This window comes from Anneissia japonica, unplaced genomic scaffold (genome assembly GCF_011630105.1).
Source record: "Anneissia japonica isolate Jap-2015-1 unplaced genomic scaffold, ASM1163010v1 scaffold10930_len20448_cov181, whole genome shotgun sequence".
NCBI lineage: Eukaryota > Metazoa > Echinodermata > Crinoidea > Comatulida > Comatulidae > Anneissia > Anneissia japonica.
In genome coordinates, this window is record NW_022698036.1 from 3,880 (window position 1) to 19,049 (window position 15,170).

The following is a 15,170-nucleotide window of genomic DNA, read 5'->3' on the forward strand; positions in this document are numbered from 1 at the left end:
TGTAATTAATATAATTACTGTTTAAATAATAGCATTTTATAATTAGTAAACATTATTTAAATATATTTATATCATTATAAGTATAAGTAATATAATGGTTTTAAATAAATTACACAATGTAAATAGCTACAATAACTCTATTTAGTTACCTGTATCAAAATGACACCAACCTCACACCAATGTATTGTGTGCAGAGAGTCAATAGAGTGCTTTTGACTGTTTTAATGTAGAGAAACAGATGGATGTTAGGTGGGCAGATATTGACTTTTTTTGGCGATGGACTTGTAACTAAAAGGTTAAAATAAACTAAGTAACCCACCATAAATTTATCGGAGATCTATGATTATGGCCGTGCAGTGTATTTATTAGGATTGTTTGGAAATTTCTAACAGTGAGATGACAGGGACGCTGTGTTCAAACAGGTTGTTCAGAATGGGTTACCGCGGTAATTAACACTTGTTACGCTCCTGTGAGTATCCTGCTGGTTGTGCTTATTTATTTTTTACGATATTCAAAAGAACAGCTTATCACAATTTATATTTAAATATAACACATAAAAGTCTTTATTACACACCGTTACAAAATCTTTAAAATGGCAGACAGAAAGAAAAAATCAGAGACTACATCTACAGAAACTTCGAAGGAAACGATGTCTTCGTCGAGTCCTCCAACAACAATAACATCGAAAGATCTCTTTGGAAAAAACTTGCAGGCAACGATAACGTATTGTAGTGTGTTCTGGAGTTTTGGAATGTGTGTTGCATTATTAGGGCCTACATTGTTGGATCTTGGATGCCAGACAAGCTCAAAATTGGACTCGATGGCTTGGGTTTTCCTTGCTCAAACCCTTAGTACTTTAGTTGGATCAATGCTTGGAGGAATTCTGGTTGACAGGTGAGTTTATTTATTATTAATTAATGAACCTGTGATGATGCATTGTTGGTATCATAGGCCTAGCTAGTACTAGTAGTACTAGTAGTAGTAGTAGTAGGTCTGCAGTACCACTGTAAAGTTTCCAGTACCACTCTCATTTCCAAGTCCAGAGTACATCCAGCAACATTAAACTCATCTAGATAAAAACAGCCATCCAAGGTGATGTTCAATTCCAAAACAGTAGGCATATGTAGGCAACTGTCAACTAGGACAAAAAACTGCATAGAGTTTATACGCAGTATCAATACAATTTTGTACTGTGTCGCAACAAAAAATATGATTTGAAGCATTAGTATTTAATTTAGCATTTAAAAAATTGGTTTTATATTATAAATATACAATATAATAATGTTAAATTTATAAATTACAAAACATGGCATAATTCAGGAGTATGATGAAGGGAGAATTGGCAACTTGACATATTAATAAATAGGCCTAAAATATGAAATTAATTGCATTTCTTTTATGTGTTTTGTCTCGTGAAAGTGAATCACCTACAGTAGTATATTTGCAAATATATAAAAAATAAAGTAAATTTCTTTCACAACTAAAATAAACATTGACACTGACAAACACAATGGAACCAAACAACAATGCATCATTCAGCATTAATTTAACAACAACATAATAACGATAGTAAACTTTATACTGTAGGCCATACCGCTTTTATTATCAACTAAGTAAAGCTCATGGTGCTTAATTGCATAAACCACAAAGTGAAATGAAGAATAAAATAATATATTTAAAAAAGTAGTCATCCACCAAATGCAAGTTTGAAATATTATCATGTAAATATTTATAAAGAATGCCCTTCGGAAAAGCATAGTATTGCCTCCGGTAAAGTATATTTTGCCATTCACCACCAGAGGTACCACTGGAAGTAGGTCTTCAAACTTTTGTGAGTTGTTAGTGTTCACAACAAATCCAACCCCATCCAATATTCCCAACAGTATAAAAATGTATTAATAAGCATGGAGCAAACTGAATAGGTAATAATAATACAGTAGTACCATGAATATTTAGAACCAAAGGCTTTAGTTGCTATGATATCAAATTATGAATATTGCAAGGGATATAGATGGTGGTAATCATCATTATAACTACTATTGTTTGGTTCTTTATTGCTAAGAGCCTCTTCATGTTGTTACCATAGTAATATGTTGTATTCTCAAACCAATCAAGCCCATTTTGTAATAGTTTACCATGGCTTCGTCTTTTATTCTCATCATCTATGACCTGCCTACCACCACTGCTTACACATCTGTTATTAACTTAATGGCCTTCTTCCATGCTCACTATATTTAATTATTATCAAGATATTTTGTGAAGGTGAATGCGTAAAATTTTCATTTTATAAAACCTTTTACTTAAAATTTATATTTTAAACTCTATGTATTTGATTACTTTCTCTAAACTGTTTTATTATTTAATATAAGCAACAAGGACCTAAATTTCAAGTAAACCATATTGTATTTGATACTTTACTTCAAATGCTAAAATATTATTATTATTATAAATAAAATCGTGTATCTTTATTAAAATTGTTATTTTACTAGTTCATTAATTTCATCTCTCAAAAAAAAATCTTGTGATTGAAACAATTATTGCTCTTCTTAACTGTATGCACTGTCACATGTATTTGTTTTGAAATTCAGAGTTAAATTTTACAAAATTATTATTTTTTTCTTAATAATAATTATTATTAAAGCAATAAAATACAATTTTTATATAAGATTTGTTCATGTCATTTAGTAAGTAATCATATTTTTCATATTGATTCTAGAATTAGTTACCATCAGTGTCATATAGTAATCAATTTGACAGGAATATAAAACTCTAGCACTAAGGTGAAATTGTTGTATGTTTGTAATAATCACTTGAGTTATGGCATTATTACCAAATCTGAAATGTCCAGTATCATTATTACACAGGTGAATATCTATTGCACTATAATAAAATAGGTGGTTAACAACATAATATTTATCAAATAATGTATTTTTAAAAATAATTAAAACAATAAAAAAATATACTGTCGTATATCATTATTCATTTTCACAATATTTAATGATGCACAGGGTGTGGGTGGGGGAGGGGCATCCCGAACATAAAAGAGTTACAGTAAATAACAAAAAACTAACTAGTCGGAATATCTGTATATTTGTAGATGCTCTGGCTGTCTCTATGTGCTTTCTGGTGATTATTATTATTATAGATAGTAAAGATCCAATGATACAAGCAAAATAGCACTTTACGATTAGATTAGTCCATTTTTGTTGTGATGATTTAGATGGAATCTTGCTGTAGAATTATACTGAAAGAGTGGCTTTAAGACCTGGATCATTTTTTAAGTCAGCAAACCTGTTTTCTTCCATAACCAATTGTGTTATTGTATACTGTACTACTTCGATGTTATTGAAAACACAACACCGTTATCAAAACATTCATTCAGAAACCAATCTGGACATTAAACGTACAGTAGATGAACATGTGGCCTTACAGTATATCCCATTGGATAAAGGAAATCATTTAATTCAGGTATTATAAACTTATTGAAATTTGTATTCAACAGCTGTAAACAGAATTATGGTGAATTTTCATATTATATCATGAACCATATAGTATACAGTAGACCTGAATACTGTAATAAGTTAGTGTTACTTTACTCACCTCGCTAACCAAAATTTGAATATTTTAACAAATTTTTAAAGTAAGTTTTGGCAGTCAGTTCCACTTAATAAACTGATAAATATGGTGTTGTTTTAATTAAGATGCATTTACTATTTACTGCATACTGTTGGAAGCTTGACAATTCTGGTTTATTATAATTTTTTTAATAGATTTTTCCAGTATTATTTTATGGCTTAAAAATAGTCCAGTAACATCTAATAATTTTGTGTAAGAGTGGTTCAAATTTTTAACATGTACTGTGCTTGTACCTCCTAATATGATACCTTGCACAGGCTTTGCTGAAAATTACCATGGGAGTGAACTATTTATTTATTTTTTTAAATCCTTTTTTATTCTCAAACTTTTAATAAATAGGCCAAGATCGGTAAATACAAAGTAAAAGTATCAAAACAACTAATTAAAGTAAATGAATTAATGCAATAACAAGAGTTTGACTTGGAATTTTAGATGTAAGGAAAAGTAATTACAAATAGTATGTATTTAAAGTAAAAAATACAATATTTTAATTCATACAGTAGTTTAGAGGATATTTTAATAAGTCCATTGTTTGCTTCATCAAGGCTTTGTGTGAACCATGACTCACAATCAATATTTGTATTTCAACATCAAGCTAATTAAAAGTAGAGTTGTTCCATCCTCATTCTCAACATCATTATGATAATGCTTTCTATAATTACTCATCTTATAATTATTTTGTGTTTTGATACATTAAGATATCATTGGATCTTCAAAATATTTTTGTAATCTAACATTCTTTTTTTTTTTGGGAGTGGAGGAGAGAGAGAAGGCAGGGAACTGTTGGCTTAGAAACAGTAGGGACATGAAGGCACACTCTATTGCGTTCACCGCCATATCTGCCCCCCCCCCCCAAATTCTCGCAGTCTTTGAAATCTTAGGTTCACTCAACAAATACATTTCAGTATTTGTACTGTGACGAAAAAATATTTTTAGAATTGAGGAACACAACACTGTTCACTTCACGGTTCATTACATGATCATTTTTAATACTCATCCTACTGACATTCTAGGGGCCTATTAATCAGTTTTTGTAATTAATGTTATTGTCTTCACTCAGGCTGTACTAATTCTATACCTCCATTTTCAGTGTTCTCTTTAAAAACGTTGTGCTCATCCTACACCTCAATTTACAGTGTTCCCCTTTAATGTTCCCGTTAATGTTGTGCTCGTCCTGAAGAATCTCAATTTACAGTGTTCTTTTGAATGTTGTGCTCATCCTACACCTCAATTTACAGTGTTCTCTTTTATGTTGTACTCATCCTCCACCTCAACAGTGTTTTCTTTAAAGCCCCTGTCACACTTTAGTGTATAGAACCAACGTATGCCGACGTTTATCAAAATATTGGTTTACGTTCGCGTAGTTGACATTCGTAATACGTTTGGCATACGTTGTATTTGTTAGCTGTTCGTTGGGGTACGCTGGGGTCGATTAAAATTTTTGGACATGTTCAAAATTTTAAACGAATGACAACGTTCTGCTGCATACGCTATGTATACGGTGAGCATTCGTTGTTTGAACGTTTCGCATGTTTTGGTGCACGTTGGGTTTACGTTTTCCGTTCGTCCGTTCTTCGCCCAAACACGTTCAATCCCATCTGAAACGTTGCCATAGCAAATGCATAACGTATTCATAGCGTTTGTCTAACTAATGACTAACGAATGGCCAGCAAACACTCAGCGTATACCGACCTACATCAACGTTTACAAGTCGTCAATACGTAAGGCATACGTGTGACATTCGCTGGGCATTCGTTGTGTACGCTGAACATTCGTTGGGCGAACGCTGCAAACGTGCTGTCATTCGTTAAATGGACGCTAGTTGTACGATGAACATTCGTTTCTCATTCGTTGGGCGTTTGTCTTTCACGCAAAATTTTTTTTTTTTTTGCCAAAAAAATTGAGCGTATCTGAGCGTATCAGGACTTAGAAAAAGAAATGAGAACGCTCGGCATATGTTAGGTCTATTCGCTACTATGTGACAGGGCCTTAAAGTTTAATGTCCTTCCCTATGCTATTATGCCATTACAGTGATTAGTGGTCAGGTCATAATAACTATATCCACAATTTAATCCGTAGCGGATTACTATTGATTTAATCGTCCACGTAGTACAATATGATGAATATTGAATTGTTCAATCTCTTTGTGATTTATGATATTGGAATTTGAAACAAATGATTTTTCCAATTTGGATAAGAGATTTCCACCTCCATATAAAATATTCTTCTACTCAAGCCTTGATATAGTCCAGCCCAATTTATGATTTCATCCTCTCACAAAACACTTCATAGAAATTTCTAGGCCAATATTAAAGCTCTGGAAGAAAAACAATTTTTGATATGTTGTAAAGCCTGAATTTTTTAAGACACGGAAAGCATATTTGACGAAAGACAGCATGACAGAGATAAAGATTTTTGAATATTCAACTGTTTTTCATCAAATATTCTTTCTGTGTTTTAGAAAAATCAGTTGTACAGCATACTGTATGGAAAATGATGTTTCCTCCGAAGCCTGACTTTCAATGACTTGAATACATTGCAGGGCTCCCAAGTTGAAGAACTCCATTTGCAGGAGATTTTGTCGGGAACCTTTGGCCGCCTGCAAATACAACACGCATCGCGTTGCAGCCAATACTCAACTACTCATAATATCAAATACTTGACATTCAATGATCAAACACACAGTTAACTTGCTCTTCCTTTCATTTTTATTTACACAACAATGTAAATTAATACCATGAATTTACATAAATTCTGGAATCTACTAATCTGTACAGTAGGTGTCTAATATTGTACATTATTCATTTATTTACACTAGGCCTACTACATCAATATCATTAATTACATCAATTTACAGTTCTTTTCTGGCATCTGTTAGTTTAATATTGTATTCAACAGTAGTAGTAGTCCAGTAGCTTCTTTGCTGCTAAGAGAAGAGCGGAATTTGGATGCAGTTCAATCATGGCAAACAAATCTGTCAACATAAAAAAATAACGAAAATATTATCTCAAAATATATGTAACCTAATTTTTTTTTAAATTCTTGTTAAAATATCGATAGTCTTGTCTAGGTACAGTATATGTAGCTTGACTTCAAAAACCTTAACTGAGGTCTAGACTTAAGGTATTTAAATGACAGTTGGCCTAGGCTAGCCCTAGGCCTAGTCTAGGCCCTATCTAGTACAGGGAAAAATGGCTCGATGAGACGGCTAGGGTAGTAGGGTAATGATGAGTGCAGGCCTCTAAACCATCCATTACCAAGTCACAAAACTGAATATAGAACGTATGATTTTTTATCACAATCACATAAAACTGTTTAAAAAGAAGTCCACATACCTTTAAATATCTTTCAACATCGGCCATTCCACCGTTCTTCACAGATATTACAGCATAACTAACAACATGGACCTCCATGCTTTCAAACAGTATACTTTTTCCAGAGTTGAGTTCGTTAACCTCGATGGTGCGCCACAGCGAACGTCCTTCTTGAATTACGAATTAAAAACACATCTTCGCTGGAGCCATATTTTTACTTATTATTTTCGACTATTAATTAATAATTGTGTGATTATTTTCATGAAACAGCTCGATAAAATTAACTTTATGCAAAAAGTTAACTGTAAGCCTGTTCTACGGGACAAAGGGCGTGTTGTTTACGGGGTTGTTTAGATCAATGCAGGCATGGTCTCAGGCCGGGCATCGGAAGGATGGGCGCATCGACTTTTTAAATAAACAAAGTGTATTGGGATTCCATGTTTTCAGCAGCTACCGTAATTAATTGCAAATACATTATAAACAGTGATGGTAGGGAGTGGAATAAACTTATTTGTGATTGTTTACGATTGTTTTTTAACAAGTTATGTTTTTATCTAGGCCTAGGCTAAGCTTATAATTATATTCAAAATTAAATAGCCTACTCAAATTTTCAAAAATTTACGGGAGAATTTTTTTCATGCGGTAGAAAAACGTAAGCTTACGGTAGCGCGGTAGATCGTCGCTAAACGCGGTAGACTACCGCAAGTAGCGGTAGACTTGGGACCTCTGACATTGGAACCATTATAAAAGTGAAGGCACACATCCTATAGGATCTTCTTAAAGGTGTAATTGCAAATCTGTTTATTTTAGTTAAAATTGAATTATTGACTTACTATTCAGTTAAAAATTGTCAAAGTTTTAGAATTTTAAAATGGAGAAATTATTTACAATTTGTTATAAATATTTAAAAATGATTGTAACAGATACTGAAATTTAAGTTACAGAAATCCAATTAAAAAAATGTATAAAATGACAGAAAATGTATTATTATTAGTGTTAAAGTGTAATGAAAGGGTCTGTAAACATTTGGAGTGTGCTACCAGTGTCTTCCATTGATGCTAACCCTTCTCTTTTCATGTGGCATACAGTACTGTGATGTACATAATGATGATGCAAACCCTATTCTCAGCATGTGGTGTGTTAATGCTGTTCACACACACTTGAGATGTATGCACTGCAGTAGGAGTCTTTGTATGACAGTAGTTCTGTTCACACACTTGAGATGTTTGCACTGCAGTAGGAGTCTTTGTATGACAGTAGGCCTACTGTTGTTTGTATTTTAATATAAATTTTAAAGTTGACATGTAGAGTATCTAATTTATAAATACAATGAGACATTAATTATTGTTCACAAAATTATTTGGTTTGAAGAAAAAACAAAATTTAATATTCATCTGACATCTGAAATTAACTGAATGTCAATTTGTTGTCTGGAGTTGCTGAGGCAAACAAATTTACAGTATATAATTAATTAAATTACCTGTCAAATATTGATATAAGCAAACTTTGGCATTCACTGATCAGTAATGTCAAGTTATATAATATATTGGATGGGTAATTTAATTAATTATAGCTAATTCTATTCTAAATATATTTTGGACCTTTCGACTTTCTCATTTGCCAGCTGCATATATTTTGTTTTTGTTACAGTATCATAAAAAGACAAAACTTGAATGATATTTACATCGCATGTGCTTGGGCCTCATAAAGAGAACTGGTTTACTGTATAAAGCAGGGTTCCATCCTATAACTGACTAGTGTAGTATATTTGCTATTTAAAATAATGAGAAACATAGAAAATTATTTTACTTAAAATTGTTGATCTGATGAACACTGAGCCTGGCTTGGAAGACCTTGGAATGATTACAATTTCACAGCTGTTATTGTTATTAATTTTTTTTCCAAGACAGAATATTATTATTAAATAACAGTTTAATTCTCAGTTTCAATTCAATGCATTTCCCAATTTGAAAATTTAGATGGCCAACCTTACGAGCATCATCAGTATATTTTTGGTAAATTTTTGTGTTTACTCTATAAATCAGACATGAGAATCGACTGGTAGAGAATCAAGAATAATCATAATTTTATATTTTAAAGTAATGTTTGGCATTGGTAGAGTGCTTTCTACTAAACATCTGACAGTGGTTAACATTGGAAAAAACAGTACAATCATGCAGTTTTGCAACCATGTGTATTTTTAACACCACAACATGTGCTTCATCTTACTTCATATCCATTACTTGATCAATTGTTGAATTACAAAGAAAAACTGCATGAATAAATCCTGAAGCCAATAATCTAATAATGAATAATGTGCTTCTGTGTATTAAACAAATTCAATTTATTCAATTTATAGATCAAGTCTCCTCGGAAAAGGACTATAAACAGTAGACACATTTGGCTCATGTGCACTTCATAGAACCAAGTATATATTTTGAGATGAGTATTCTAGGGGTTACCCTGGTGTACAACCTTATATTATAAGGAAATTACGAGCTAGTTCACACCTCAAGCACTTTGAGACTTTGGCATAAAGGGTTATTAAGTCTAATTACATTACGTTAAACATGGAAAGTGATAAATATACTTGAATACTTTAAGGATGGCAAACTGTATATGGCTAGGACACAAATTTTCTCCAGAATCGATGGAAAATATACAAGAGAAATTATAATAGCAAAAATGGAACCTCAAAAGTAAACATTTTGTAGGATAATGACATTTTTTAATGGAATGAATTTGCAAGGATAGAAAATATTGTTTAAAGAACCTTTGAGGGAAAAAATAGACTATTTCAATTTCAATTTAATCATTTTTTTTCAAAATAATATTACCACCTCATAAAAACTACTGCATGATGGGTAAAACAATTCTTCTGTGGCATAATATTTATAAGAAATTATTTTAAATTTTTAGAACTTGCGTTAAGTTATAGAAAGTAGTACCGTAGATGGTAATGTATGGATCATGAAAATAATTCTGGAAATATATACCCCAAAATAAATAATTTTTTTGCATTATTAGGTACTGTATATTATCAATGTTCTGCATATCGAGCCAATAATGGCTAATACGCAGTATTATTTCTTTACTGGGTTAATTGGATATATTCAAAGTAAAATTCAATAACAAAATAAAGTAGCATGATAGCAAATCTTCACTGATGATACCAAGATTCAAATAGATTATGGACTTTGTAATGCATTCAGTGAGCAGAGAAAATTTTCAAGAAAGGTTGTCATTGTCACAAATCAAGCCATTAATGTTTTCCTAATACACAATATTATTTACTGGGTTAATTTGATACAGTAGATTCAAGATTGTTCCCTTTCAAAGTAAAATTTCTGTTCAGAATTCTAGTAGCATGATAGTAATTTTTACTGATGATACTGAAATTAAAATATAGAATATGGAAAGTCTTCAAAAAGATTAAACATCAAATTCATATTGATCACTCAAATGAAAAATCATAATTTTGCCACAATATGAATGCAAATATTAATTTAATTTTAACTCTTCTGAATTTTTGGTTATTGTTATTCCAACAATGTCCCTGACAAAAAAAAGTGGACATGGTTGGGCGTCGCTCGAAATCTCTCGAAAGTGTTCCATGGGGGTGAAGCCCCCGAAAAATATGACGCTTTACAAATAATTATTTTCTCCTCGACAAATTGTGGTTTTTCTCATAGACAGGGGCCAGCTCTCCCTGACATGGCCCCCCTTGCCTTCCGCTGGCACCACCCCTGCTATAGTTGAACTTTAATGACATGAAAAGTGCCTTGTTGACGTTGTCTATTGCAATTCAGATTCAATATTGCACTTTTGAATTCCCTGTGCCTCTAACTATGAATAAAATTAAGCAAGGCTGTCATGAAGAACATTGCATTCTTTTTTTGTTACAGTAATTTCAATAGCTATGTACTAATCAATACTAACTTGATCAGTGGTGTTGTATTGGAATTGGTGGTGGTGCCAGTGTGGGTGTAAGGAAGCTTAAGGGATTCTCCAGGCCCATATCGTGTGTAGTGCCCACCCTTCCCCCGTCCCATATCGTGTGTAGTGCCCACCCTTCCCCCGTCCCATATCGTGTGTAGTGCCCACCCTTCCCCCGTCCCATATCGTGTGTAGTGCCCACCCTTCCCCCGTCCCATATCGTGTGTAGTGCCCACCCTTCCCCCGTCCCATATCGTGTGTAGTGCACACCCTTCCCCCGTCCCAAATTGAAAACTTTCACATTTATAAGACAGTTAGGAATGTAGATTAAATATAAAATCTTGTGATTATTTTCTGTACCATCGATTACAAAGGAATCTTTACATTTTAACCAGCTTCTTTAGGCCAGTGTTTGAGCACTGCAGTTGCCATATTAGTATTATGAAAAACTGAAGTTGCAATCAAAGTGGCTTTGCCCCTTGACCTTACCAAGGATTCTAGTTAATACTCCAGTTGGCCCACATCTGCACACCCACATACCCCCCAAATTGCAAACCTGAATATGACCATGTTATCTACTTATGTGCAGACTTACTACCCAAAGTTATAAAAATCCTATGGGATAAGATTGGTGTGTTTCATTTTGTTTTTGCAGGGGTCATAAGTCTCCACAATTTGCGAGAGTCTCCTGGAAATCAGAAAGGCCTCCCACACTAATGCAAGCAAGAAGAATCTCCTGGGCAAATACTGTAACATCTCCCCCAAAATTCATGATATTTGCATGTATTTACCAATGTAATCAGTTGTCTGCTGGATTTCAGTGTGGATGGGTGCAGTAGGCCAACGGTAGATGAAGAAAGCTCATTTAAACAGGTCTCCCAGATGTGGATTTTTTCATCTTGGGACCACTGCTTTCTTTATTTCTTTAGATACTGCTTGAACAACTGAACTTGTTAGGGCCCTGTAGCTCAGTCATGACCACTGCCCTTCAAACCTCCAAATTAATTAGTATTTTAATTATAAGTTAGTATTTTAATTATAGTAGAAATAAGCCTATTGGGAATTCTTGAGATATTGATTATCTTGTAAGTTATTGACATCTGCCTATCACCTATTCGTTCTCTTGTGGCAGGCCTCAGGACCCCTGACGCTTAATGTAAATATAATGCGCTCTCTTATGGTAGTCCCCAGGGCCCCTGACCCATAGGTATGTGCTCTTGTGGTAGTCCCCAGGACCCATAGGTAAATACAATGCGCTCTTGTGGTAGTCCTCAGGGCCCCAACCCATTGGTAATATAATGAACACTCTTGTGGCAGTCCTCAGGGCCCCGACCCATTGGTAAATATTTCTATTGCATTTTGTATTTAAAACTTTTTTCTTTGCCTTCAATTGAGAAACTTCTTTTCTTTTCTTGGTGGCATTTGTTGATCAGTTTTAATTCTAATATTTTATTAAAATGTAATTTCCTTTTTTGGATTGAATAAATGTTACTTTGATTTTGGCTGACATTGAATGACTTTGAAGTAAGCTACATGTGTGTGATACATGCAGTATGGGAATCTCTCCCACGCTTGCTTACCTACAGTTTGATTGGCTAGTGGTAGTATACCTGACAGAGGTAGAGGCTATCTTTGTGTACAATCTTGAGAATGGTGTACTAAACTGTTCATTTGCTATCTTTTTATTTGACTTAAATGTATACATGCCAGGTCAGCCGATAATCCTTATCATAATAATCTGTCAACCTTTATCAAGCAACCTGTATTTACTTGGCATCCAACAACTCCCTGCAACAAGAAATCCGGACACACCTTAAAAATTACCTTTGCCACCAACTACAGTATATTACAAGATATGAGATATCAGCTAGCCTAAGTAAGTAAATCGCGGTATCTCCCAAGGCTAGGCCTAGGCTGCCCTAACCCAGGATAGGCCTACCTAGACGAGGGCCAGATCGTAAGTCCTTGATTATTGCATTGACAGACGATCGAAACAATTTCCAGACAATCGGAACCAAGCTAATTTTGAATAATCCTTGCTGGGAATTTATGTCCTGATACATAATTTATTGTTCATTCTCTTGCACAGTGTAACAACAGACAGTAACAGTAGGCCTAGTGCTAAAATTTGGCCGTTTGACCAAATTTTGTCGCTAAAAAACAGCTCTCCTCAATTTCTTGAGGAGAGCTGTTAGTAGCTCTCCTGCTTTTTCTTTAAATCAAGGTCTGAAAATAAAAACTGGTTTTAAGTAAAGGAGAAGAAATATAAGAATTGAAAATGAGAAATGTACTGTAGGTGCGACATTTTTAGAGTTTTTCAGGTTTTATGCTAAAACTTGGAATTGGGATTTCATTTAGAATTCAAAAGCGCATTGATCCAGTTGTATAGTAATGGTTATCATTTGCTTCTAGGACTTGTAATAGAACATACACAAAAGGCAGAATTAATCGCCTTAAGAAACTAAGTCATCAACTAAAAAAATAGACTTGTGACTGCAAGGCTTGAATAATGCATTCTGTTTAGAATTAATGAGTCAAGGTAGAATTTTACTGTAGGTTAGTATTATGCTTCTCAAGTGCTTCTTTCTACTTTACAAAACATTAGAAATAAGCTCATAGGGTTACTTCATTATTTTGTTTTTAATTTCAATTATTTATTATTGTAATTAGAATTAATAGAGGGATTTGGCGAGGTTTGGTTAAGTATTGGAAAAGGTAAGGTTTTGGTTTTGAAAACAACCACTCACTGTTAACGCGAGTAGTAAATGGCAAGGAAAGGCAATACGATTGTTCAAAATAGTTTTTATTTACTTTTATTCTAGCTTTCTCCTTGCATTGTATGCTTTGAAATTTATGTGATCCTTCGAAAAAAATCTCATATTCCTTGGACGACAAGTCACACAAAGTTTGTGTGGTGAATTTAGGGACACCAACTATCGACTTTAATAGAGTATTAAATTTAAATTACGTTTAAAAGAACGTTCAGCAATTATGATGATCTTTACAGCAATAACATGGGACAGCCGCCATAGATAGTTTACATCTAACACCCAAGTTAGGTCATGTGACACCCATCACTGAATCTTTCTATACAATTGGAATACAGTAGTATCAAATATTTTTGATATTACTTTATCTAACAGTTATTGTTGAAAGGCTTTGATTTAGTAACATTGGAGTGTATAGTTTAATAAATGAATGAATTCTATTATTATTTTCATTTATTAGTTGAATCTAATAAGTATTTTTAGCCACCGTATTAGTAAATATATGATAAACAATAAATCTGATTAGATACAGATGTACTTCTTTGTTTCTGTATCCAATCAGATTTTTACGAAAGCCTATTAGGGCCACTGAAATATATATTTTTATGTCATAATTACGACTTATATTATGTCGAAATTTCGACATACGTAAGTCGTAATTACGACTTATTATGTCGAAATTTCGACATACGTATGTCGTAATTACGACTTATTATGTCGAAATTACGACATAATAAGTCGAAATTTCGATATACGTATGTCGTAATTTCGACATATTATGTCGAAATTTCGACATAATAAGTTGTAATTACGACATACGTATGTCAAAATTTCAAAATAATAAGTCGTAATTACGACTTACGTATGTCGAAATTTCGACATAATAAGTCGTAATTACGACATACGTATGTCGTAATTTCGACATATTTATGTCGTAATTACAACATAGGCTTGGGCCACTGTACGTATTGTTTCTCGTCAGCTTTCACTTATATACGATTGAAAAGTTGTGACTTGCAGTTGAGTGATATTTTAATTTTGAATTTCATATTTTCAGTTATAATTTCAAAATTCTGAATACACATGTCCCCAAAAGAGCAAATAGCTAAAAAGCACATTTTGAAAAATGTGTAAGTTGAGTGGGTTTTTCATGACAGGGCAGAAATAAATTAAATATAAAAATACTATTTTTTTAATAAAGATAATATAAATAATAACTAGAATTACTCCTTTTACGCTACGTAGTAAAAGCATTAGCCTCCCAGCGGTGCAATTTTGTCCGGTATATAAAATGTTTAAATATTTTGAATGTAAAAGCATTTTGAATTTTAGGCTAATAGGTGGGACCGAAAGGGTGGGGACAACATTAGGGAACGACGAAGTGGGGACATGGTATGGAGAAATGGGGTTGGGAAACGTGGTATGTGTAATGAGTTCCCTCCTGCGCACACACCATATTCGGGGGCGGATCAAGAGATGTCGACAAAAGTGGGGTGGGTTGACAGAAAGGGGGGGG

At 33.4% G+C, this 15,170-nt stretch overlaps 1 protein-coding gene across 1 annotated transcript; it reads left to right on the top strand.

The window, feature by feature from the left end:
- Positions 1-205: 205 nt before the first annotated feature.
- LOC117102396 (sodium-dependent glucose transporter 1-like) lies at positions 206-12,110 on the top strand. Its single transcript, XM_033242650.1, has 2 exons — positions 206-894; positions 11,542-12,110. Exons 1-2 carry the CDS (start codon positions 593-595, stop codon positions 11,723-11,725), a joined length of 486 nt encoding a protein of 161 aa, XP_033098541.1. The 5' UTR covers positions 206-592; the 3' UTR covers positions 11,726-12,110.
- The last annotated feature ends 3,060 nt before the right edge of the window (positions 12,111-15,170 follow it).

Excerpts from the sequence above, each read along its gene's own strand:
- LOC117102396 (XM_033242650.1), top strand. The coding sequence starts at position 593 with ATGGCAGACAGAAAGAAAAAATCAGAGACTACATCTACAGAAACTTCG. Across the intron at positions 895-11,541 it reads GGAGGAATTCTGGTTGACAG|GGGTCATAAGTCTCCACAAT; the intron begins GTGAGTTTATTT and ends TTGTTTTTGCAG.